We start from the raw sequence: 27,926 nt of genomic DNA, 5'->3' as shown, positions 1-27,926 counted from the left end.
TTTAGAGTGCAAACTTAATAGATTTCCTTTACTGATCCATTTATACAAAGGACCTCAATCCTAGGTTTTCCATGTGTCACGGTATAATTAGAATTACACTCATTCAATGTGCTTTCTGGCATAATCATTTCTGTTTAAAACAACAGCAAGAATCAAAGAAAAACAGAGGACAGGTGCTCATCTGGCTGTTAAATGGTAAATACCACTTCATATGGTACTGGCCTAATCCTAAACCTATGTATTGATAGCTGATCTCAATCAGAGAAGTACTAGACTTTGGTTAGGAGGGGAGGAGAAAAAAAAAACCATTTCTATCCACTGATTACCTTGCTGAAAAATTCACAAGGCAAGCACAAGAGAAAACTATATTAGAACACCCCAATGGCTAAAAGAATTATTGGGCACTCAAATGACTAGGTTCACTTAAATATAGCCAACCAGGAATGGTATCCTGCTAGGTTCTACGGAATAATATACCAGTATAAACAAAGAATGAAGACAACATGAGAATGAAGAAATTCTTAAATGAACTCAAGTCCCAAGGTTGTTTGCCCAGGCTTGAGAGCAGAAAGGTCTGGAGTGAGAGCCAAATACTCAAAGGGCCGTTAGTCATGTCAGCACTGAAAGCCTGATGCTCCCTATAACCAAAAACTATTTGACCACAAAGGCCCAATTCTGTCCTCAACCAAGCACCACCCATATCCACTTTCAGCAGAGTTAACTCACCAATTCTGTCTTCCTAAGTGTACTTAGTTAACTACCTGGGAACTCAACCTCACTTGATTTTCACTCTTGCTGTGCCTGTCTTCATTAAAACAATATAGATAAATTTGCATCTTCAGTTACACCATGATGTATGAAAAATATGGGGTGGCAGGGGGGTGCTTGTTCATGGTAATTAATTGATCAGTCAAGGAAAAATAAAAACAAGACCAACTGGAGATTGAACAGAGGACTATCTTTGTCTCAATTATCTACAACAGTCTGAGTACGCTTTTCCTAAAACCTTAAAGTCAGAATATTGGTATTATTAATTTTATTCCAATTTAAGGGATATAGTTCCTTTTGAAGTTATATTTGATTATTTTTTAGGCACACTAGTGAAAAAAACTCAGATGCCCAACACACTGTGAAACAGTAGATAATTTTTTGTATTTTTGGCTAAAAGTTGATAGATATCTTCTTTTTGACAGCGAGGTGGCCGAGGGGTGGGGGGGTCTCTTGAATAAGCTGATCTGAGTGAAAGATACAGTGAGGGGAAACTACCTTTGGCTTGTCCTTCCAATTTCTGGAAAGGAGAAGAAAACGAGGGATTAATTTGTACTCACTATTCAGCAATATCTTACTAAACCTCCAGATGTGTGGTGGTTGATCGAGGACAAGACTAGGATCAGTTGCAGGACCTCATCATGACGACACTATTTAACACCAACTCTAAAGTCCTGTTACAGAACAGGGGGATAGGTTAAAGGGCCTCCTTCTGTGCCATAGGGTGACCATTATTTGGCTGCAGTGAAATCTTTTTAATGAAATGTCATAACATTAAAGTGGGCATGATTACAATGAATCTTGTAAAATATCAAATGAATGAAAATAGACAGGCAAGTCAGCCATCATCCCTTTAAAAAGTTGCAGATTTTGTCCCACAGACTTTTCCCTGCATAACAATGATTGAGCATGTTGCTTCAGGAAGGCAGCATGCCCAAGAAACTCAACAATAAACCCCTCAAATTCAACAAATCTCTCAGACTGCAGAACTCTTAGTGACTAATCCTTGCTCAGCTGCTGAATAAAAAAAACCTACCTTAAACTACGGAAATTTTGCAAACATTTTTCCAACCATGTCCTCGAAAGCTGATTTCTTATACATAATAAACATACACCACATCAGCAAAGACACATCTACCAATGGCATTATACTTTTTTTTAGCCTGAAAATATCCCACTTAAGTGCCTGGAAGGTGTGAACAGTTGCTGAGCAACAATAATCAGTTTTTCATTGTGTGTGACACAATCTCCATGCCCTGTATGCGTCCCAAGTAACATAATGACCAGAAAACAGCCAGAGAAATCATCATGTTAAAATTCAGGACAGGAAGATATCATTAGCATTTCTGATATGCCAGGGCCCTCTCTGGCTACTATAAGCCTCGGCATGACTACTTGTCAGGCTTCATTGTCATCAGTGCTGGCAGCCCACAAAAAGTGCAAGGCTGCAAGTATGAATAAATTGCATTAAATTAAAAGCCACAAGCTTGATATGTCTCTACAGTAGCATCACACTCTTGTCAGGCATGATCCTTTAAGCAGCTGGTTTTATTTTTCAGACATCAACCAGCTTCATCAAGCAGCAAGTCAGGCAAAATGGAACAGCATCACCTTGATAGGGGCAACTGATGCAAAAAACGACAAGGAATGAGTGGCACCAGAACTTTCCTGTCTCCTCTGGGCAAAAAAAAAAAATCAGCATGATGAACATGCAGTGATTGGAAACATCATGGGCTAATCAAGTTTGCTGAGTGTAATGCATTTCCCATGTCACTCCTGATCTTCCATCCAACACCACTCTGCCCCAGAGAATGCTGTCACAGACCAACAAGACCTGTTTTGTAATTCAAAGTGCTCAAAGATACTTTGGGCTCAAAGACATTTAGTATTTCCCACTGTCTACATTATCAAGTGCAAAGTGAAGGTTGGATCAGCGACACCTTCTCATTCAAAACCCATTTCCCCTGGAAAGAGTTAAAAGATTTAGCAGGGTAATTATTTCTATAGTTTACATGCTACCAGTTTTCAATCCTGTAACATTAACACATAGTATAAATTTAATCCGAATCTTCATTTAACCTGTCATATTTGCACATCAATAATTGACTTCAAACACAATTAAAGATCAGCAGTTTGTAGACAAGATCAGAGGAAATCATAATGATGTTGCTGGTCCAAAGCAGATGGTGTTGTCAGAAGTTCAGCCCATGTAAACATTCCTTCACTCTGTGAACATGTTCTGTTTGTTCAAACAAACCTTGCCAGTTATATTTTACAAAGGTTCTAACAATAGAAGCCCAAATTGAAGTGGCTGGTGTGTAGCAGGTGATTGAAGCATTTGTTGTTTAAAGTCAAGTTAGTCTGCCAGAAGTGTAAAAGCAGTTAGTCATTTTTCAGTTAATTATATATTCTTGTGTGTGAGTCGGTGCACGAGTCAGTGTCTGTACACGAGTCGGTGTGTGTGTATAAAAATAAAAGCAGAGCAAAGTGAAAGAATATCCAGTGAAGAGGGTTAGTGACATCATTAAAATGTATAAAAGTTATTGATCTACTAGGCAGCATTTAAACTTAAAAAATACATTTCAAAATTGTGGACTTTTGGGGAGGGACTTACATGAACATCTGGAACCTGCAAAACATAGGCACTCATTTTATCCCCACTTTGTGAGACATAGAGCATGTCTTTGGGGATGTGGGCAGTCATCTATTTGGTTCACATAACCCAACCATGTGAGCTGAATGGATGACAAAGGCATGCTCTGTGGTAAGCTTGCTACTGGTATGAGACCAGCAGGCCAGCCACATCTCTAATACAAGGATGTCTGCAAACGAGACCGCAAGTTGACCGGGATCGGAGTCGATGCATGGGGAGTCCTTGCTGTTACCCAGAGCGCCTGGAGACAAGCAGTCAGGGTGTGGAAAAGCAGAGGACAAAAGAAATGACCAGATTGCAGAAAAGACAGCCCACTGGATGGTTAAAAAAAAAACATCAGCTGACCTTGGGGGTAATGTGCCTGCTGCAGAAGGGACCGCCCCTCACAAATCAGCCTCGATAGCCAAAACAAAATGCTGTCCAATACAGAAGTAACCAACACCCTGGGCGCAGTCCATCGTCCCCCAAGATCGATGGATGCCATCATCCCTATGGATCACTATTTTAAAAATGTAAACCCTAAGCTATCAGATATGTAATAAAACCTTGTAAAAATACTGATCAAACTGCAAAAAATGCATTCACATTAAATTTAAAAAACACCTACCTTCTTGACCAATATTAGGATCTCTACTATTACTGGGTCCACAAGTATTATACAGCGAGGCAAGATCTTGCTGGTTGTAGGACTTCAAAAGTTTCAATACATTCCAATGCGGGTCAACTCCATTCGAATCCAAGGCTGATCCTGACTGAGATGATACCCCGGAGTTTCTTGCCTGAACAGGGGGCATCTCCTGAGATAATTTTACATTTCTTCCCTGGACACCTCTCCTAGCTCCAAATGCAAGCTGATCATTTCTTAAAGGACTGTTCATTTTCATTTTTTTAGCTGTAGGCTCATGCGAGTCCAAGCCTCCCTGATTCTCAGACACATTAGTAAGACACATTTTGCTTACATTTGGAGCCCAAAAACTGTCAAATCTAAGTAAAGGTCCCCGAGGTCCATCAGATTCATAGTCCAACCTGATACCAGGCCTTTCAAACAAATTTCTTTTACTATTGCTAGCTTCTGACGATCCACTTCTCTCCATTTTTTGCACTACATCTGGTGTCTGTCTAAGTTCAGTATGCATGGATCCGTAATTATCTAGGTGTACATTAGGATTCTGGGTCATCTTAAATGCTTTAAAGTCACCTGAAGATCTGGATCCTGCTGCAGAGGGAAGGAGATTATTGCACGGAGACTGGTGTGATGATGAGGATGATGATGATTTTGCCTTCCCAAGCAGCAAGTTTGAAGCATCTGGTGAAGCTGCTGGTAGTGGTGACTTGGTCCGACGAGAAAATTCTCTGTTCATTTCTTTGGTGGCAAGTAAAGAAGAGACATCTTGACCTAATAGTGCAGGGGGGCATCCAGTGCGTCTGCTTTTAACTGACCCACCACAAACAGCACTTCGAATTCCATTTATTGGACTTGGGTCAGCATTATATTTATGTGCCAACCTTTGGTGCATCACTAAGACCTCTGGGTACAAAGTTTTGTAAGTACAAAATGGGCATGTGTTGCTCAGTAAGGCACTCTTGGAAATTGAGGTAGATGCTTTTCCCCAAGGAATACCATCACTACACAGGCTTTGTTGATATATCATGGTGCAGAGATTCAAGGGCTTTTCCAATAAGCTGGATTCAGATTGATCACTGAAGTCCTCTATATTAACTCTAGCACTAACATAGCATTGGTCATTTATTGAAGCAGGTTCCTGTCTTATGTTTTTAGCATTATTCTGTTGTATACCAACTTCTGACAATTCTTCCATTGAACATTCCTCCAAAATCTTGGAATTATCCAGGTCGACAGTCACCTTTGGATCAGAGTCAGTCCTGTGCAACTCACCTACCACATTTTCATCCTTTGATTTATCATGGTATGGCAGCACTGCATTACAGAAGATCCGGCGACTATCATGCAAACTAGTATCCCTGCTCAAGTCTGGGAACTCTGTACTCACATTTGAAAACAAAGCATTTTGAAAAATTGAACGAGAAGAATGGATTGGTTTGTGTTTCCTCCGAGAAAAGTCTGCATCCAAATCTTTGGCACTGCTCAAAGAATCTGTAAACAACCTTTTTGAGTCCACAGGTTCCTGAACAGGTTCATCACTTCCTTTTGGTACAACTTCCAATTTTGGAGATGCCAACGAACTCTTCAGAGGATCACTCTTTTCTTCAGCCTTTTTCTGCTCGCCCTTATGGTGTCGCTCCAAGTGATATTTAAGTGAGGTCTTCTGAGCTGCAGCATAGTCACAGAGAGGACATCTATGGGGCTTTTCACCTGAAGCAAAAACACACAAAAAAAAGTTTTACATACACCATTCCAATAGTTAGGATGTACTAATTATTTGCATTACGATTCATGATCATATATACATAAAACAAATCATTTTATCACAAGTTGTACCTCCTCAGAGTAATCCCTACATCATACCCATAATTGGTTGAAACGCCATTTCAGTCTTGCATACTTTTTCCCCCTTTGAGAAGAGAATCTCTCACTTCATAAACAAGAAACTCTCTAAAAAATGAAAATATAACCACCAGAGCAAATCTCAAGTGGTGAAAAGTGGAATGATGGTGGTGGAGGGTAAGAGGGGGAAGAATAGACGCCCCCTTACCCTCTCATCTCCAAGAAAAGTCCCAACTTCTCCAATCTATCCACATATATCCACTTAACTGAACTCTCTCATTCCCGAAACATTCTTGTAAATCTTTTCTGCACCCTCTCTAAAGGTTTCACATTCTTTACATCTCCTGCTACTCCAGGTGAGAATGAACCAGTATTTTATAAAAGTTCATCATAACTGCCTTGCTTTCGTACTCTATAAATATGCACCTTTTTAAAGACACTTTCTCAACAAGTCTCACCACCTTCAACAATTTGCACACACATACCCCAACGTCTCTGTTCCTGAATCTTTATTTTTTTTTAAATTATTGCCTCTCCTCATCCTTCCTACCACTCGACTCTTCTCTGCATTAAATTTCATTTGGATACATGCCCATTCCAATAGCCTGTCTATTTGTTCATGAAATTGAATGCTATTGCCCTCGCAGTTCACAGTACTTCACCTATCCCCTCGGGAACCCCACTGCGCACCTTTCTCCAGTCTGAAAAGCAACGTTCACCACTCCCTGCCACTCAACCAACTTCATATCCATGCTGCCACTTTTCCTTTTATTATAGTGGCTTCAAATCTTTGTTTCTCTGATTTCCTTGCCCGCTGCTGAACGTTAGCCTGGTTCTCACCTGTATTATCAACCTAACATCTGACTGATGCTCCTTATTTTTGCCTGATCTTACTCTCCTGGGTTCATTATCCCAGGAGCTCTGGCTTTGATTGTTCTACCTTTCTCCTATTGTGGGAATGCAATAGATTGTAGCCAAACCAACTCATTGTTACCTTTAAGTTTTGCCTACCAATCTTTGATTCCAATGTACTTGGGACAGGTCAGTTCTCACCGCACTAAAAATGGTCCTGGCTTTGTTTGTGCCTCTGGTTAACCTAAGCCTAATGATACTACGATCACTGATCACTAAATGTTCCCCAACTGACACCTGACTCACCTCATTCCCTAGAACTAGGCCCTAAAATACCTCCTTCCTCATTGGGCCAGAAATATACTGGTCAAGAAAATTCTCCTAAATACACATGTCTGTCCTTTATATTGGCTAAATGAGGATAATCGAAGCCTTTCCTACATATGCACCATCAATCTTTCAGCCTAGTGTACTGAAAAACTTTAGCGATATGTATCACTATGCTGCTTCATTTTACAGTCAGTCAGTGATTTACCTCAACCAACTTCAGATCCCTATGTAAGCAAGCATTAAGTCCATTATGGAGATAAGGATTATAAGTTTTCCAGATATATCAATTGATTTGATCAGCTCAGAGCTTGAAATGGGCAAGTTTCCTCTCTAGGCCATGTTGCCTTCTCAGGTGGAACTGGCTAACTGACTTCACACTAGTCTCTTCCCTCTTTTTTCCTCTGTCTGCACTTTCATATAAAGTAGAAGGAAACCATCTCTGACTCCTCTTCATTCAGTGATGTGCCAGCAGGTCAGCCAGCCAAACTCACTACCACATTTCCCAAGTATATATTCTCAGCAGACACATCACGAATAGAATCAGCCCCATTCATACATACTTACACAGCAGGTATGAATATTTGTTAGGTCACCTAGACCAGATAATGATTTGCTCAATATTGCCAGTCATTGGGTTAGCCTCTATAAAGCTTGGTTCGTTAACACTTTAAACCCTCTCTGCCTCAGTGGCTGCATCCAGTAGTTCTTTTAAAACCTGTGGAAATTCAGTTTGTGTTTTAAAACATAGCACTAAAAATTAGTTTCCCAAATCCTTTTACTGGAAATAGAAAATGAAAGATTCCAAATTGTGGCATGAGGAGCAACACAGTAACTCACTAATTGAAGACTGGTTATGCAATATGAATCATGGTAGTGCGGTGGTGGGTGCGTCAGGAAGAAAGGAAAAAATTCTTGGAGATAACTAACTTGGGTGATTCTCCATCCCAGCCTCATCATCAATAAAGACTCGTTCAGTCATCTTCACTCAATTCTGCTATTTCAACGTCCTCCCCATCTCCAAAGACTAAGTTCAGTTTTCCCCTCCTTACTCTCTCATTCCCTTACTGTCCACTCAAAAAATGCTTTGGGATGTATCTGTGCACATAATGATCATTATAAAAATGCACATGACAACTATTTCCTTGGATGCCAGGTTGATAATACAGGTGAGAACCAAACTAATGCTCAACACAGGGCAAGTGCAAAAGGAAATTGGAGAAGCAAAGGTTTGAAGCCACTATAATAAAAGGTAGCAGTATGGATATGAAAATGGTTGAGTGGCAGGAAATGATCAATGTTTTCCTTGGATTTTCAGAAGCAGGTCAACAAAAGATCCTCAAGACACTAAAAGGGGAGGTTAATGCTCATAGGAATAATTAAAAACTGACCCTGGCTTAAAGAAAAACTAGATGGAACAGATGGAAAATTCAACATGCAACTGTTTACAGATACAGAAAAGTGTGTTTGTACTAAATTGGCTAATGACACAAAGCTAAGTGGACAAGTAACAAGATAAAGAGGAGAATAGGGGGAGGAGGGGGTGGGGTGGAAATCAGTCCAAAAGTATAATGGGCAATCAATCTGTGACTGCCAAAAATTAATGAGCCTTTGATTATTTTCAACAAGATTTAAGTATGTAGATTGACTGGTTTTAATGTGGATAATAGTAGGGTAATGAAATATGAAAACCTAGTAACAGTAAATATACATAAGATGGAAGAGTCTTATTTTACCATTCTACTGGCAGAGGCTTTAAATAGGATTTGGGAGTAACATATAATACATTGAAAGGATCTGGTCAGCAATAAGCAACTTGGGTACTGGATGCATCTGAAGGGTCAAAATAAGTTGTATTGAAATTTGCACAATCATGAAATATGCCATGTAGTTATGGTCACCACAGGCTAACGTTCAGCAGAGGGCAAGTAAAAAAGGAAATCGGAGAAGCAAAGATTTGAAGCCAATATAATAAAAGGAAAAAGTGGCAGCATGGATACGAAATTGGTTGGTTGAGTGGCAGGAAATGGTGAACATTGCTTTTCAGACTGGAGGACGGTATATAGTGGGGCTCCCTAGGGGGTCGGTGAAGTATTGGGAACTACAGGGGTGATAGTGTTGAACTTCACGAGCAAATAGACAGGCTAGTGGAATGGGCATATATCCAGATTAAATTTAATACAGAGAAGGGTTAAGTGGTAGGAAGGATGAGGAGAGGCAATAATTTTTTAAAAAGGATACAATTTGAAAAATGTACAGGAACAGAGGCCTGGGAGTATGTGTGTGCAAATTGTTGAAGGTGGCAAGACTCGTTGAGAAAGTGGCTCAATAGGGGAATCAAGTACAAAAGCAAGGAAGTTATGAAGAACCTTTATAAAACGCTGGTTCCGTCTCAACTGGAGCAGCACCAGACGTAAAGAATGAGAAGCCTTTAGCGAGGATGCAGAAAATATTTACAAGAATGTTTTGGGGATGAGGGACTTCAGTTAAGTGGATATATGTGGATAGATTGGAGAAGCTGAGACTGTTCTTCTTGGAGAAGGGAAGGTTAGGGGGAGGCTATTCTTCCTCCACTTACCCTCCATCACCAAGTGGTGAAATTTTCCTTTTTAGAGAGTTTCTGTTTCATGAGGTGAGAGATGTTTTAATCACTGTGTTTCCTCCCTTCTCAAAGGGAAGAAAAAACTGTGCAAGATTGAAATGGTATTTCAACTAATTATGGGTCTGATGTAGGATTACTCTGAGGGGGTTAAAAATGAATATACAAAGGGCTCAGAAGTGCCTAGAATTGTTTCAGGCCTTAGGAATTGAAGCCAGCAAGAAAGACTAATGTAACTAAGGCTTACAAATAGAACAACAGAGACATATAAATGACTTTAAAAGAGACAGGATTGAAGTGTGAAAAAACTAGAGGACAGTAGCACAAAATTCACAAGTTTTGAGCAAGGTCAGATAAGTTTTACCCAATAGGACTGTACATGTGTGAAGCAGAGTTCCAGAAAAGTAGGATCAATTGATATTTAGATAGTGCTTTATCTCCCTTTTATTGAGAAAATATGTTAAAGAATTTCAGCACTGCCATAGGCATATCCTAAATGAAAAATGAGATTAGAATTGTAAAATAATCAAAAATTGAATTCATTAATTACTTCTTCAGCAATTGCTCAGCATGGCAGTAAACTTAATTCATGCAGTCCTTGACTCAAGCCATTATGATCCAGCATTTTTCAAAACTCTCCTTCTATGCATCACTGAATATTGGGGAAAGAACATTGTTCCTTAAATTAGGGCCAGGGTGGTAAAACAGAGGAAGCAGTCCATGATAAAATGATAAAAGCACTCTGGGTCATGAAGCATAATGCACCCATAGGCCTGTTTCCACTCAAGACTTAAATGTTCTTAAGCACTTAGATATTCTTTGTAGGCCTCAATCCCTATAAAGCGTAAGCCTGGTTTTCATTTATGGCTCTGTAATAGACGGTGATATCTTGTATCTTTCATCAAGTCAACAATAATATTAAGCCTGTTTAAGCCACGTAAAAAATACTCAAGATTTCTTACAACCAAAAGGCAGACACACCTGTGTGTATCCTGAGATGAATATTGAGGTAATAGTTTGAGCGAAAAGACTTTCCACAGTAACTGCATTCACCAGATGAGCCAGCCTCTCTACTCCTTCCTCGTTCTGAGCCATCTTCACTTCGATCTATGGAGAGAAAAAGCAAGAGCCATTTTAAAATGCTATTTCCTTCCATTCTTCCATACAATTCTTTTTCTGGCAATCTTACCCTGTTTCACCCTAATCTAATAGGGTGAACGATTTACCAATTATACATTAATCCACAGCAAATTGTGCATATTCAATATGATAAAAGTACTTCAAATTGACACATTTGTATTTTAACAAGTGACAGAAATCTTTTGAAAATGGGATGCAAGAAAATTAGTGTTATTTTTAATAGCAGATGCACCTGGATCCCCCAAAAATTAGTAACTGTAATGAGGCAAAAGTTTGCCAGATCACTACTCAAGACCAAAATTATTTTGTTACCTCCGGTTTCTTTCTTTTCTCCCCACCAAACAAAGCTAAATGTGACCATCAGGATCAGTAAATTTGGAAATCTGAATGTTGATTTTAGGAATACAGCATATAGCAACTATATATAATCAATACCTGATTACCAACTCTACAATGCTAACCTACAGTCCCCAATTACAATTTGCCTATCAGACCAATTATATTCATTTACCAACTGAGAAATATGTTCACTGTGGTTCATAATTTGCTTCAATTAAATTGGGAAGTGAATGAAAATGTGAAAATCATCCAAAGTCCAATTGGAAAATTCAATTTATGCATTCCATAGGTCTAGATATCATTGGTTTGAGACTTCCCAATGCTAAGAGCAAAGCTCTCCTTCTATGCACCAGTCTAAGGGACACTGACGATTCCAACAAATTCAATAAAACAAGAAAATGAGGGATGTTGCACTGAGCTGAACATGGTGATCCCAGATTAAATCTCCTGTGGATGTGCCAAGATAGCCAACACAAGGTAGATGTAGTATTTTTTTAAAAAGCTTTAAGTACCAGGAGAGCCAGGAATGTTGCTGCTGAATGTTATCCAATGATAACTAATGGAAAAATATGAAATACGTGCACACACTCCTGTGGCATTGCACATAAGAGCAAATCCAGTGAAAAAGGAGTTGATCTCTAGTACTGACATATATCATTGTAAATTTCTGGGGTTCAAGGTGGCCCACTGTCATCTTAAGGGCAACTAGAGGATGGGCAATCAATGTCAGCCTCACCAGAGACATCATATATTTCGAAAATGGAAAAAAAAATCCCATTCAAATTTTCCATATTAATTCCCATGATGCAGTTGCACATTGTGGCCACTGGATGGACCCATGGACAATTCAGAACCTTTTTCCAACTTAAGGCATTATTCATCTGGTACATTACCTGACCCTGAATGCCATTATATGTCTTTTACTAGTGTGTTAAAATAAAGAGTGATTACTTGAAGCTCTAAACATCAATAGAAGCCATACTAAAGGGCATTTTGCCCATAAATTGAAATATTAAGCTTCAAAAATGATCAAAATGTCCTTAAGTATGACCAGAGCTAAATGTCAGCTATTGAAATTTTCTAGTTAAAAGAAAGGAGCAAAATAATGGAACAGTGTGTGGACACTAACATCTTGGACCATGTACATATAATGTTCTCACATGCATACATGACCTTTTTATATAAAAAGATGGCTGCATGAAGTTAAGGCAGAAATTCCAAGGCCATGATAAGATTCTCAAATGTCAGAATAAGCCGATGAGGCTTAAGATTGACTACTGGGCCAATTTCTTTCCAAATTGGTGGCAGGACCCTGATGTGGAGGTGCGTGAGTTGGCATGGATGGAGTTTAGGGGTTGAGGTGGTGAGGGTTAGAGGGTCTCAACTGGGATGAAGTTCCAGGGAACCGAGGCAGTCCTGATTCTGTGCATACCTTAAATTTAATTTTACACTGTGCAGCAAGTCCTGATCACAGAAGGTAATGAGTCCAAATTGGGGTAAGGAAGGAAGATAGAAAGGGGTGATTAGTACCAAATATGGTAATTTTCCTACGATCTGCAGTTTTCTCATGATATTCAATGTCATTCTTCACAATCCTACACATGCTAATGTGATTTTTTTTTAAAAAAGTTATCAGAATAGTCTATTCACAGTAGCACAGTCATCTCAGTAATTAGTCATAGCCAGACTTTTATTCAGCTGAAGGTCATTTTATCACATGCACACTGTAATGTCACATGTATTTCTGGGGTATTAGTAATTTAGTAAAAAGGAAAATGCTTTTATTGTAATAAAATAGCAGAGCACTAGATGGTGCAATTCTACTGTAATATCAATCTGACAATGAATATGTAGTTAACTAATAAAAACTAGCTAGTTATCCATAATGAAAATTAGGAAATATGAAAAGAATGAGTCAAGACAGTGCATTGCTTAATTTTAAAATTACTGCTTATCTTTATGACAGGCAGTTGAATTTTGAAAATCCATTAGATCAACTTCCTTGCAGCAGCACAGGCAAATACTAGTCTGTAAGTCACATAGTAGGTGACGTTTGAAGTGACTGCCTTCATAGGAATAAAGTACAAAATATACACAAGGCATTTTTAAAAACCCCAGTGTGTGCATCTTTAAGATGAAGGGAAAAAAACATCAGTTTACCCTCATCTATCTTCAGAACATTCTACAAAACCATTAAAAAGGAGCGTACGATCAAGGAGCAGAAGGCCATTCAGCCCCTCAAGCCTGCTCCTCCCTTTAATAAGATCATGGCTGATCTGATAGTAACCTCAAATCTGCATCCACTTACTCCCAATAAGCAAAGGGGTGACAAAGAATCTATCCACCTCTGCCTTAAAAATATTCAAAGACTGCTTCCACCGCCTTTTCAGGAAGAGTTTCAAAGACTCATGACCCTCAAAAGGAAAAAAATTCACCTCATCCCCGTTTTAAACGGGCAACCCCTTATTTTTAATCAGTGAGCCCAGTTCTAGATTCTCCCACAAAAGGAAACATCATCTCCACACCATTCTCAGTAGCCAAAACCAGTAAAACTGCTTTCAGAGTCATGGGCCTGAATATTTGAGTAATAAGTTGGTCAGTTTCATCAGTCACTGCAAGAAGGCTCAAGGCAGTTCCAAATTCAAACTACTGATTGAAATTAATTTCAACCCTTTCACTGCACCACTAAAAAGTCATGTCAAACAAAGCATTTCAGGCCTCTGTACATTAAACTTAGAATTAATTACCCAATCCATACCCACATAAAACAAGGGATCGTTGTCCAGTTTGAAGTAGTTGCATTGTTTAACATTGTCAGGCAGGTTTTTTTTATATAAAAAAGGTACTGTAAACACATGGGAAGGTGATCACATTTCATTGAATTGATGCTGTCACATGGCCATAATTAGCTTCCAGCTTCAAAACATGAAAATTGTTTTCTCAGAGTTAAGCACAGCAGCTCATACAGTAGCCCTTCAACCAGAAGTATCTCAATTACACCACAACTTCTATTATGAAATGAAATTATTCCTTCACTGGCAAGAGATGAAAACAACCAGTTATAAAAGACTTCTTGCATAGCTCTGAATCGGTTATTCAATAGCGTTTCTCCAGTACGTACCATATAGAAAACCCTTCTGTCTATATCATAGATTTGATATTAAATAAGCAATACACCAACCCCATGTTGCAGGCAGGTAAAATAGTCCACTAGAAAGTTATACCATAGACACGCACATCTCCATAATTCACATCTCCTTACGAGTCATACATGTCCAACAAATAGTTATATTGGGGGGGTGGGGGGGGGGGTTAAATCCAATAGTCCCTGCAATTTCCCTAGGTCGTTTTTCAATGCATAATTAACCCATTCCTAGTGGCTGCACAGGTAGAACACCAACTTTCTGCTCACTTCACTTACTTCAGCATCTAGCCAGTGAGAACTAGGCTGCTTGAATTGCAGACATACGAGAAGGGAGTCAATAATATGAATGGCTAAGACTGCTTAAAGGACAGGTCCGTTTGTAGCTGGAGCAGGTGCTGGAAGCAAATCGCACCTGAGAAACATTAAATAATGGCATTATGTAGGAGCCAGCAGCCTCCAAGGTTTTGTGACATGAATATTAGAGGGATGAGCTGTAATCGTGAGAATAAGAGGGGTATTCTGTGTCTGCAGGCCGGGAGTCACTCAGAAAGTAGTGGAAGCAGATAATCATGGAAGTTAGTGCCAGGAGTCTAGCCCAGAGGGCCTGGATGCAGTACGGCAATAAGTTCAATGACCTCACACTAGCGGTTGTCAGTGAATGCATCTTCAAATGCCATAACCTACCAACTACACCACCAGCCTCAGACGTTGCTGAATTCATCACCACTCCTTACCTCGCCCACTAACAATATCAATTATAACCTGTACATAAAATGCATGTGCTTCACCTCATACTAACACACTTAGCACTACTGCAAGCCTCACAGCCACATGTCACAGCCTGCAGACAATGCCAGCTACTCAACTATGGCAGTAACACATCACCCACATAACATTGTACCACGCTCACCAGACACACTTTCCCCTCTCCTGCGAGGAAAACACAGAAGTGTTGCACAACCAAAGTAACCCAATGCATATCTGCATAATTCTTACACCCATGGAGGCAGCAGTAGCTCAATGAAGTTTGAACCTACAGTGTGCACAAAGACACCATTTATCTTCCCATCCCTGATACTCCAGCAAAAACCCCGGCTGTTGTCTATCAGCCAGTCTGTTCATACCGCTGCCAACCAGGCCCAACCATCTTCAGATGCTTCATCAATGACACGCTTTCCATCCTAAGGCCAGAAGTGGGGATGTTCGCTGATGATTGCACAATGTAGTTGCACCATTCGCAACTACTCAGATACTGAAGCAGTCCATGTCCAGATGCAGCAAGACATGGACAATATCCAGGCTTGGGCTGACAATTGGCAAGTAACATTTGTGCTACACAAGTGCCAGGCAATGACCATCTCCAACAAGAGAGAATCCAAACATCGCCCCATGACATTCAATGGCATTACCATCACTGAATCCCCCACTATCAACATCCTGGGGGTTACTATTGGCCAGAAACTGAACTGGACTAGCCACATAAATACTGTGGCTACAAGAGCAGGTCAGAGGCCAGGAATCCTGCAGTGAGTAACTTACCTGACTCCCCAAAGCCTGTCCACCATCTACAAGGCACAAGTCAGGAGTGTGATAGAATGCTCTCCACTTGCCTGGATGAGTGCAGCTCCAACAACACTACAGAAGCTTGACACCATCCAGGACAAAGCAGCCTGCTTGATTGGCACTCCATCCACACAAACATTCACTCCCTCCACCACCGATGCACAGTAGCAGCAGTGTGTACCATCTACAAGATGCATTGCAGGAATTCACAAAGGCTCCTTCGACAGCACCTTCCAAACCCACTACCACTACCACTACCATCTAGATGGACAAAGGCAGTAGATAGATGGGAACACTCCCTCCAAGATGGGAAGTTCCCCTCCAAGCCACTCAACATCTTGACCTGGAAGTATATCGTCATTCCTTCACTGTCACTTGGTCAAAATCCTGGAACTCCCTTCCTAACAGCACTGTGGTTGTACCTACACCACCTGGACTACAGCAGTTCAAGGCAGCAGCTCACCAACACCTTCTCAAGGGCAATTAGGGATGGGCAAGAAATGCTGGCCTAGCCAGCGACACCCACATCCCATAAATGAATTTTAAAAACGTTGTAGTCTGAAGCTGTGCCTTCTGGGTCTGGAGCTACTCGAGGTTGCCCTGTTTAAGGCCACCTGCGGCCTCCACCCAGCCACACTGCAAACAGTGGGCTAGTACTGCATAGCAAAACCATGAAAGGCAAAAAGGTACACAAAAGATAGGCACATTGGTTGATTGTTGATTTTTGTATGGCATATGGCATGGTTCAATTCATAAATTTGCTTTGCGATTTTTATTTTGTGCTCGCTTTTACTTTTGCATTGTGGCCAAGCCAATGCTGTGGTGGAATTGAGAAGGCAAGTTAAGGCGTGGAACTGCTGGTGAATGAAAATTGGGTTTGTGGTTACTGATATCACTCTTGAATGAATGAGCTCTTTATGAACAGCATGGGCAAAAAGTCGCTGTGCAGGTTGCGTCCCTTCCCTCAACGGCTCACCATATAGCTAGTGATGAGGATTATCCACTCAATGGGGAGTTTGTGCAACTTACAGCAGACCGCCATAATTCTTAATAGCTGCTCTGCAGTGTACCGTAGGACTCCTTCTAGAGCAGCCTCGGCAGTGGAAGTGTTATTGCACACCAATGGTCTTCTTTATCATATTTCATGTATGCATGCTGCACACAATCAGCCATATAGTCAGCTGATAGGATGGCTACTGGACAATAAGCTCTGATTTACCATGGTTGCTCAAATGCAGCTGACACAGTAGACTGTCACAGAATAAAGACAACAGGATGGACTTTGACCTGCACGATGTGCTGCGTATGGGAACAAATCAGCTGGACACTGAGGAAGCCGAATCCTTTTCAGTTCCTATAGAGAGCAAGAGTTGACATGCACTGCCCATAGAGCACTGTGCACGCAATCTATGACAACCTGCATCATAGCAAAGACTGCAATCCTGGCAAAGCCATGTGCTTACTCCACCTGCTACTCTCTGGGAAAAGAGTGAAATATAGTCAACACTTTTTGAATAGAGAGCATTAGTGACCTTCCTTATGCAAGTGGTAGGCAAGCTGCAGGCTATTGCAAATATCTCTAACTCGAACCTGGAGGAGATAGATATATTAGAGCTCATTGCCAGAGGCAACTTGGCAGCCAGTGGCAATGCAACCTTAGCCCTGCTGAGGTTGCACATGTGGAAACAGCAGATGGTAGATTTCAGGGAGGACCTCTTTAGTGAAGTGCAGATGTTTCAGATCAGATCAGAAAACTGCTTCCTGAACATGCTGGGAAGATAAAAGCAAAATACTGCAGATGCTGGACATCTAGAACAAAAACAAAAATACCTGGAAAAACTCAGCAGGTCTGTTCATAAAGAGCTGGGAAGATGTTTGCTCCTTCTGAGAGCCCTTCCCCTCCCTCTTCCAGCAACTCGGCTTGCTCTGTGCAGCCACTATTCATTTCGTCCATGCCTACTAGCATACCCATATATGAGAGCAACTGGTGTGTTTGTGTAGAAGTCATGAAGTCAATTAAAAACTCCTTCAACACCTGCCTGACCATTTCCTGTAGACTTCTGCAACTTGAAACACAAATTATCAAACACTTGTGGAATCAAAGCAGCAGCCAGAAGAAATCAATGAGCAATTAACCTGTAAGTAACTGATGACCCCTTTAAATACTGCTGGTGGGGTAGAGGGAGTCCTGCCTCCTGATAAACACATATTCAACAAGATTAAGAGAGGAGAGGGTTAGCTGGAGTGTTGAAACCCACAATGGCACAGTTGACATCAAATCAGTATGATGCCACAATCTGCTTGCTCTGTATACTTCCAGCAGCTATCCATTGTGTGCAACAATACGTCTTCTGGGGCTATTCACCCCAAAGTCTGTGAATGTGCCTTGGATGCCATTTTGAAGGTCGAAGGGTGCTTATGGCACCCCAAAAAACAGGTGCAAGCAATCCCAATTTCATGTCCATTATGTTTTTTGAAAGTTAATTTACTTTTTGCATTAGATATTGTTGGCTTGTGTTTGAATGTATATTCATGAGTTCTTGCATAGAGAGGGGGCTTTCACTTGCTTGTGTCAAGGTAAATTTGTAGCATGCCTATAGCATAAAACAGAACACATTCAGTTTATTTCAAGCGATGTTTCATATTTCAAAGGCATCGGAATAACACAAGAGTTTGACTTTGACTTTGGATGGGTTTGGAATTTATTAAAAATAGCATAAAAGGAATGCATTTTTTGGGGGGAATTGAGCTACTCCGTTGTGTAGGGCAAAAAAAAAAGTTTGCAACTGCTGTGCAAAATCTTACATAAGGTGTTATCTTCCTTCCCTCCACCTATGGAAGAAATTTTCGCTCATTTAAGCAATACAGCTCGATAAAGGTCCACAGGACCAAACATATTTAAATAGCCTCAAATTCAGAACACACATTTGGTCAAATCCCACAAAATGGATTTGAATTGAATGGCTTGGGCCCTTCCTCAGACATGGAAAAACCCAAGTAAAACCTGTAATGGGATACATGATATGATTTATAAACAAAGCTGCTTTTAATCACTTACATATATTAGAAGAATGCTGTATTGCTAAGTCAATAACACAAAAAAAGTGTTTAAATGAAACAAAATATAACAGTCTTATGACAATATATTCCACTGCAATTACCTGTTATGTAAATTTGAAATGAATAGTAATAAATCACAAAAAAGTCTTAAATATTGTAGCTCAATAAACTTGCCTCTTATTTATAAAAATACAACTTAAGCTTCATGCATAATTGTAACCACTACCCATTTAATTGGGAAAAATCCGAATGCACATTTTAGTAAGAAACTATTTCTTTCTCAGCTTATCACTTTAAAACTTACAGAACTTGGGAGACTGCTCCATTTTGTGAAACATTCCTGCATCTGACCACAGGGTCACCGAAAATTTGGGCTCTATCTTACAGCGAGATACTGTGGCAGAAGTTTGCAGATTCTTATCCAAGACATTAGGGACCTACCAGGGGCTTTCAAATTGTGAAAAATGAGAATTAACAAGAAATTTAATAGAACTTTAGATCCAAGCATCCAAACAGTTTTATAACCTTCCTACCTGATGCAAGTCCTTCTCCAAGAACTCCATCTTCTGAGCCCTCTTCAGAACCATCCTCAGGTTTGTCAGTTCCTGGACTACGGTCTTCAATTGCTGTAACAGAGTCAATGGATTGAGTGCCAGCTTCACCGCCATCAACAGAAATTGGAGGATTCTCTACACTTTTCCTGCCTTTCCTGTGTACTCTGGAGTGGAGCACTAACTGGTGGTAGGTTCTAAATATCTTACCACACATTGTGCAGTTGGTCGGTTTAATTTTGTTCTGAGTCAATTTGGGGTCAATGTCCACATCGCCCATAGCAGGTGGTCCATTCTGGCCTAAACTGCTGTTTTTGATTTTAGATTTTTCGAGGTTCTCCAAGGTAGGACCATTATTGCTTTTGTCAGTGGCCCAATGTTCATTAGAATCCTCTTTGTCAGAGGGCTCCTCTTCATTCTCAGAGTTTGCTATATGCCCTGGATCTTTCACATTCTCTCGGCCAACTGCCACTTTTCCCTTAGTGGCCAGCTGCCAAGCTTGGTATGTATTGAAGGGGTCAAGTTCAGGTATCCATTTTCCCAGCTTCACAGGTTTGTTACAACTTTGTGACAAGAAGGGACTTAAATTTAGCATTTGCAGGAATGCTCCCTGCGATACTGCAACTTCTGGATTTAAAGAGTAATCAACCAGTCTATCGTCATCAGGCAGATCTTTGTTGTGGACTTTACTATGTTCCTTCAAGCTGTCTTTATTAGGGAAAAGAAATCCACAAACCATGCACATTTTATAAGGAGAGACAACATTTCCTGAAAATGGTTCCTGCATAGCAACGTTGTTGATGGTTGCAGGGCCTTCTAAATCCTGCTGAGATTTTCCCCTAGCTTTACTTAAATGTGTTCGACTGTGGTTTTTCAGAAACCAGGGTTCCTTAAAACGTCGGCCACATACATTACAACCATAGGTAAACGAATCCTTGTGCTTCCTCATGTGTGTCTCCAGACTCAAAGCACTCTCACAGGTAAGTCCACACACTTTACAGCTGAGTTCACCATCTTCATTTTCATCATTTGCCTCCTGTTCTGGAGAGCTTACAGTAATGTGTGCCTCAACAATAGGACTCAACCCCTCCTCCACTCGGAGGACCGCGGGCTCACATAGCGTGGGTCTGTGCTGTATCACTACATGATGACGGAGTTCTTCAGAGTGTTGAAAGCCCTTATTACAAAACATACAAGGCAGAGGTGGACATTCTTCAGCTTGGACTGCAACATTTCCTTCCAAACCATCCAGGGGCAAAGCAACACCATTTACTGGCTTAACATCAGCCTCATTCATTTCAATGTCATTAAGACAGACGCTGTTCGACAAAGTATTTGGGATTTCAAAGCTTGTAGGCGACAGATTAGCTTTATTTCTTCCACTTTTTCTACCCTGCTGCAAATGGTCTACTTTGTGCTTTTGAAGATGAATTTTCAAATTTGCTTTCTGGGAAGTTCTATGGTCACAAAATGGATGCTTTTCATTTGTATGCATGTGCATATGTTGTGTTAAAAGACTACCGAAAGGAAAATATTGGTCACAAATTGAACAATGGTGTTCAAGAGAATTTTTCGCATCACCAAGTGTTAAGTTCACATCATCTCTGACATCCTCAGATGTTTTCATTATCGTGCTTTCAGTAGATTTCATCACAAATTCATGAGTAGGCTGGTCAGTAAACCAAGGCATAAGCTCTTCTTCAGCTGTTCTTGATATTGTATTCTCATCACATTATTTGAGACAACAAAGCTTTAGAATTTCAAATTCAATCTCAAAAGCTTGCTTTCCTTGTGTCCTTTTGCTTACAGATGCAGGGGTTTCAATTGCTGAAAGCAAAATACACAGAGCATTCAAAATAAGATTAAAAATGTCACTATTTAACTCATTAATATTATACAACAAACAAAAATTGTTTAAACATTATGCTTAGGTGCCAAAAATAACTGAATGAAATAAAGTTCTAAATTCATAAAGATACTCTGCACAAAAATGTATAACTGCTTCACACTGCAAAGCAGCGCAAACGTCAGGGACATAAAGAACAATAAGAAAATCAGAAACCCAGGGGGAGTTACTCTTTAGCAGGTTTTATTGAAAACTGTCCAGCTTGAAACCGAGTAAACATTCACTTCTATACACATTTGTTTCTGCTAAATTGGAGACCTGGGTGTCTGCCTCCATTTTTACTTTGGACTCATCAGTTTAAGCTCACCACTATTTCCATGGCAAAAAGCTATCAGTGCTTGGCTGTTATTCAAGCGGAAGTCCATGGGTAACCACGCACGTGTAGTTAAACTTGGAAATTAGGAGGATGCCATCTGCTACAATTCTGCTCCCTGTCTCCTGATTTCATCTCTCTCCCAGGCAAAAGTCTCAGATTGAACCAGACTGCTTGCGGCCTTGGTATCAAATTTGACCTCAAACTGCACTTCCGGCCACATACCCACACCATCACTTAGGCCAAGTTCTACCTGGTAACGATCGTCCAACTCAGTCTCTGCTCGTCTGCTGCCGAAATCCTCATCAATACTGTACTTTTGTTACTTCAAGGCTTGACAACCCCAAGCACTCCTGGATGACTTCCCACATTCTACTCCCTGTAAACTGGAGGTCACCCAAAAGTCTGCTGCTGTGTCCTAACTTACATCAAGTCCCATTCACCCATCACCTTTGCAAGCTACTGTCGCTCTGCGAGGGCAGTTAAGCAATGCCTACGTTTTGAGACTTTCATCCTCGTTTTCAAATCCCTCCATGGCCTTGCTCTCAGCTCTGCATGCTCCTCCAGCACCAAGATTAACTGCACTCATCTAAATTCTGGTTTCTTGAGCATCCCTTCTTTTTAATTGCTCCAGCATTGGTGACTGTTCCCTCAGCTGCCAAGGTCTGGAATTCCATATCAGTACCTCACCAAGAGATTCTCCAGTCAACACACATGGAATATATGAAGTTACTGAGAGAGCAAGCGCGAGAGCGTTGCAAGAGAGAGAACCCGAGTGCAAGAAAAGACAGGACACTGCCTCTCTTTCACGACAGTAGTTGTCATATTCAGGTAAGTCTTTAAAGGTCTCAAATCTTTCAGTGAGTGAGTGGGTAAGGTAGTTTGGGGTTGGAGGGGAACGGGATTGTGGCAGGGGTTCAGTTGTGGTCCTCAGATCAGTTACACTGGCTAATCACCAAGTTAGTATAACATTTCCAGGGAAGTTTCCTGGTATCCTCCCAAGTGAAATATATTCCAAAGAGGAAGAAAGATGGTAAGAAGGGGAAAAAGCATCCATGGCTCACAAGGAAGTTAAAGATAACATAAAGGCAAAAACTAAGGCAGACTGGAAGATTGAGAAACTTTCAAAGATCAACAAAGGGTTACTAAAAAAAAAAGAAATGGTAAATTATGAAAGAGAACTAGCGCAAAATGTAAAAACTGATGCCAAAAGCTTCTACAAGTATATAAAAGGAAAGAGAGTATTCAAAGTGAATGTTGGTCCCTTGGAGGGTGAGATTGGAGAGTTAATAGTGGGGAATGCAGAAATGGCAGAGACACTTAATCAATATTTTTCCTCAGTTTTCACGGTGGAGAACACTAGTACCTCCCCAATAGTAACGGGTAGTGCAGAGGGTATAGAGAAGAAGGAACTTAGAACTATCACCATCACTAGAGAAAAAGTACTGAGCAAACTGTTGGGATTAAAGGGTGACAAGTCCCCAGGACCTGATGGCCTACATCTCAGGGCCTTAAAGGAAGTGGCAGTGGAGATAGTGGATGCATTGGCTATAATATTCCAAAATTCCCTGGATTCTGGAAAGGTTCCAGTGGATTGGAAAAATGCTAATATAACGCCCTTATTCAAAAAGCAGGGGAAGCATAAAGTAGGAAACTATAGACCAGTTAGTTTAACGTCTGTCATTGGGAAATTGTTGGAATCCATTATTAAGGAAGTAGTAATGGGGCGTTTGGAAAGGTAAAATGCAATCCATCAGAGTCAGCGTGGTTTTATGAAGAGTAAATAGTGTTGGACTAATTTGCTAGTGTTCTTTGAAGATGTGACAAGCAAAAGGGATCCTGTAGATGTACTATATCTGGACTTCCAGAAGGCCTTTGATAAGGTGCCGCACAAAAGATTAATACACAAAATAAGATTACACGGAGTTAGGGATAATATGTTAGCTTGGATGGAGGATTGGCTAACCAACAGAAAGCAGAGAGTCAGGATATATAGATCTTTTTCTGGATGGCAAGCTGTAACTAGTGGGGTGCCACAGGGTTCGGTTCTTGGGCCTCAACTATTTACAATGTATATTAATGACTTGGATTCAGGGATAGAAGGTACTATAGCTAAATTTGCAAATGACACCAAAATAGGTGGGAAAGTAAGTTGCAATGAAGAAATAAAAAACTTACAAATGGTTATGGACAGGTTAGGTGAATGGGACAAAATTTGGCAGATGGAGTTTAATGTGGATAAGTGTGAGGTTATTTATGCAGTTTAGGCCTATACTCGCTAGAGTTTAGAAGGATGAGAGGAGATCTAATTGAGGTATAAGATGCTAAAGGGGATAAACAAAGTAGACGTGGAGCGGATGTTTCCCCTTCTGGGGCATTCTAGAACGAGAGGCCATAGTTTTAGGCTAAGGGGTGGTAGATTTAAATCAGAAGTGAGGAAGAGGTACTTTTTCCAAAGGGTCGTGAATCTGTGGAATTCACTACCTCAGTGCAGTGGATGCCGGGACGCTGAATAAATTTGAGGAGATAGACAGATTTTTAATTAGTAATGGGTTGAAAGGTTATGAGGAGAGGGCCGGAAATTGGAGTTGAGGCCGAAATGAAATCAGCCATGATCGTAATGAATGGCAGGACAGGCTCGGGGGGCTGAATTACCTACTCCTGCTCCTAGTTCTTATGTTCTGCTCTTATGTAAGTCTCGCATATCTGGCCCAAGTCTCTGACACTGACACGGGCAGCAGAAATCAGCCCATCAGAAGTCTGAACTTCTGAGGCAATTTCAACATGCGCGCACATGTCTGTCAGGCCTTCAGCAGGGTCCCAACACACATCTTCAACTTGCATCCAATCTCAGACAATCTGGATACCGAAGATTTGGGCCATGGAGTCTCATTCTTTCAGCTTTTAATTGTTAGATAGTTTAAAAAAATAGAAATATTTGTCTTTTAACTCTCTTCATGCCATCTTTCTTTCCCTCACTTTCAATTCTCTCACATGATGTGATGGCGAATTAAATATGCTTAACTTACACTTCTTGGTTCAGATTCTGCATTGCTCATTAACAATGCTTCAATCTGACTTGTTAAGGAGATGCACAGTTGCTTACCCTATTCAGAGATCCCAGGTCTCCTGGAGAGTTTCCTGTGTTTTCCAATAACAAGTTCGAGTGTAAAGACCTACAGAAACTAAGTGTAATGAAGGTTGGTGCCACTGACTGCAAAATCCAGCCCAATGTTTCACTGCAGCTACTGCTAGAAAAGGCAGGCTGAGTTTCCAGTCTGATAATTGGAATACAACATTTTCTGGATATTTATACAATTGACATTAGGGCCAACTGTAACTCAGAGGCTAAAATACATATCAAAATTTCTTAAAATGTAAGCCATTGCCCTTTACTATCCCACTTCTGGGTTCTCCAGTTTTGCCTTTGAATCGAACAGCAAATATTGAGTTAAGACCGTATTTCTACCAAAGGATTGATTTACTGGAGGGCACTCAGATTAACAACTGAATCTGGGGAAATACGCAATTCTCAGTTTCTTTGTAGCACTACTAAAGAACTCAATAAAATATCTGAAATATCTCGATAAGGTTAAGGTTTGCTGTCTGTCTACAGGCTTCATTGCCAATGTAATAGTTTTTATTTTCTTCCCCCACCACCACACACAGATTACTTTACACACATACAAACTTAAGAAAATTTCAAAACTTCACTGACTACTCACCGGCCGGACCACCCTAAGATGCATACAGTCCTGCTTTGCCCTCTGCAACTAAATCATCCCATTAATTCCAGACAGCAGGCGAAATGCTCAGGCTCATTTTCACCTCCTGAACGCACTCCGCAACTCCCACTTTAAGAAGGTGCCAGTTCTGAGGAACTAATGCCTGCATTCACAAAATTGAGGCTATCCACTCAGCTCCTCCCGTCTCCCTGGCTATTCCCAGTTCTGACTTCAACACGATACCTTGACTGACATTCCCCTCAAGCTATGCAGGCACACAGCAACCCAAAAGTCTCCCACCCAGGCCGCGTATGAGCCAGCTCCTTGAAATAGCACGTGCCACGGTCACGCAAAAACATTTAAAGGGACCGTGCACTTGAAACAAATTGCCTGTGTACGCCACAAATTAGAGGGAACGTCATCTTCACCCACATCGCCATCTCCATTTCCACCTCATGCTTCCTCTCCCCCAACCACCCACCCTCAAGGCGTATGCAAAAAAAGTCTCAAAATCAAATTGTTAACTTACAGTTAAAAAGGACCCCACCTCAAGAGGTCGTCTCCAAGACCAGAAAATAAAACAGAACAAAAATAATGTCTGGCCACTTCCATTTCTCAAAATATTGCCACTTGGTAGCACTGTAATAAAATTCTACACCGAAGATCATTATTTTGGGATTAACTGGTTTTTCAGTGTTCACTCCATCCCACAATTTCAGCTCCCAACCTGATCATTCCACTGAAGCTGGAAAAATTATCGTTTTTATAACTTTTCTAAATTTAAAAAACTCCTGTCATTGCCCATATGCTATAGTTAACTATAGCCGAGAAATAACCAGGGGCAATGTAAATATCCTGAGAGCAATGAGTGTAAATCCATTTGATCGAGAAGAGTAGAGTAATGTAAACATTGAAATTTAGAAAAATATCAGTTTCCTTCAGTAATTGACGATGTAACTGTTGGATGTAAATACAAGGGGCAGGACTTTGCCCTTGGCGGGGGTGCTCAGCAGGGGCGGCTGGGAAGCCGATCGCTGTTTGTGATCAGCTCTGCACCGCAATTTTACACTGGATGGGCCAATTAAGGCTGCCTGTGTGGTAAGGGCGAGTGAGTCTAGTGCAATTTTTACACGTGAAAAAATGCTTCAATTTCCCTGAGGCACAGAGCTGCCTCAAGGAGATGAAGTGCTGTTTATATTAAAAAAAGAGTAAATAAAATAGTCATTAAAACATGCCCCCTCATGTGACTCTGTCACATGAGCTGGGACATGTTTTCAATTCAAAAATCTTTGATGTTTATTTGCTTTAGGAAATCTCATCCTGCCCATGGATGAGGTTTCCTAAAAAGCTTAAAGGCCACTCGGCCTTTTCACCTGCCCACCAACTGTTAGGTTGGACGGGCAGTGTAAATTTGAATTTAATGTGCTTCTTAAAGGCCTTTTAATTGTCGGTGGGTGCGCAGCTGACTCCAGCACCCACTCACCAAACAAAATATCGTGAGACTGCGCAATGATGTTGGAACGCATGTCCGACATCATCATGTGTCATTTTACGCTTGGGCGTGCTCCCGAACGCCAAGTGTAATATACTGCCCATAAAGATTATGTTTAGCTAAAAACCCAAAAACCAGAATTATTTTGTGAAATCTATCCATGGCGATGCAAAGCAAAAGGATTTCAGCATCTACTTGCATGCAGTGTTGGGTACTATAACCAAGGTGGTGACCAACTCTTTGGGAATAAATTAAGGGACAAGGGTGATGCTGGAAAACCTGTACAACCTACCACGAGCTCCGCAGCTGAAAAACCCCAAGCACAAATCAAAGCACTTGCGGAGCCAACACATGCACAAGCAGATGCAGAAGAATAATTGCAGAGCAATTACGCATCCCAGGAAGGCATGAGCCAGGATGTGGAACAAAAGGCCAAATTACTGGACAATCCTAGAAAATACAGGATGGTTGGTCACCCTGATTATAATTGTCAAAGGATTCTTTTTCATATACCTTTTCAACGATCGTGACTGAAACAAGACCATCACCTACTACAAGTCACTACTTGCATTTATCCCAGAAAGAAGAAAACTCCCCTGCAGCTTATAACACTTTCAAGCCTGGAACTGCCAAGCCTTTGGCGCTCTATTTTCCAGAACATCTCTACTGCTGTTTATTTGTTCAACTACTCCCTCATCCACATTGGATGCCTTTGCGCCCAGTTGAACTAATCTCCCATCCCATTAGTTTATCATCCTATGCTACTCCGCCCCACCCACACTCAAGGCTAATGGATGCCAATTTGAGTATTATGCAGACAACTGGTCTAGTCAGATCTGGTTCTGACACATGAAGCTTTACTGGGCATATGTTTTCTGCCAAAACCACACAATTCTAGAATGATTCTGGAGAGCAAGGATAATAATTCAACTTCAGTTCCTCAGTAACAACTGCCTCAAAAAAAAAATCCCTTTTCTCTGCCATTCTATCCTCTCCTCTAAAGAATGCAAAGTGTTCATGGATTTC

General features: G+C 40.8%; 1 protein-coding gene across 4 annotated transcripts in view; it reads right to left on the bottom strand.

Annotated features, from left to right (window-relative positions):
• The window catches only part of znf217 (zinc finger protein 217), a 62,364-nt gene that overhangs the window by 7,318 nt on the left and 27,120 nt on the right, over nt 1-27,926 (bottom strand). For 3 of the 4 annotated variants that reach the window (XM_041204332.1, XM_041204330.1, XM_041204331.1), the window contains 3 exons: nt 19,447-21,291; nt 10,648-10,773; nt 4,029-5,756 (listed from right to left, as the gene is read on the bottom strand). In XM_041204332.1, coding sequence (XP_041060266.1) covers nt 4,029-5,756; nt 10,648-10,773; nt 19,447-21,154 — 3,562 coding nt within the window. In that variant the 5' untranslated portion in view covers nt 21,155-21,291. Of the gene's footprint in view, nt 1-4,028; nt 5,757-10,647; nt 10,774-19,446; nt 21,292-21,936; nt 22,053-27,926 lie in introns of those variants that run through there. The other variant, XM_041204333.1, reaches the window with a different exon arrangement.

The sequence above is a fragment of the Carcharodon carcharias genome, chromosome 14 (assembly GCF_017639515.1).
Source record: "Carcharodon carcharias isolate sCarCar2 chromosome 14, sCarCar2.pri, whole genome shotgun sequence".
Classification (NCBI taxonomy): Eukaryota; Metazoa; Chordata; class Chondrichthyes; order Lamniformes; family Lamnidae; genus Carcharodon; species Carcharodon carcharias.
Note: the sequence above shows the minus strand (reverse complement) of the source record. Positions and strands in the feature narration are given on the sequence as shown.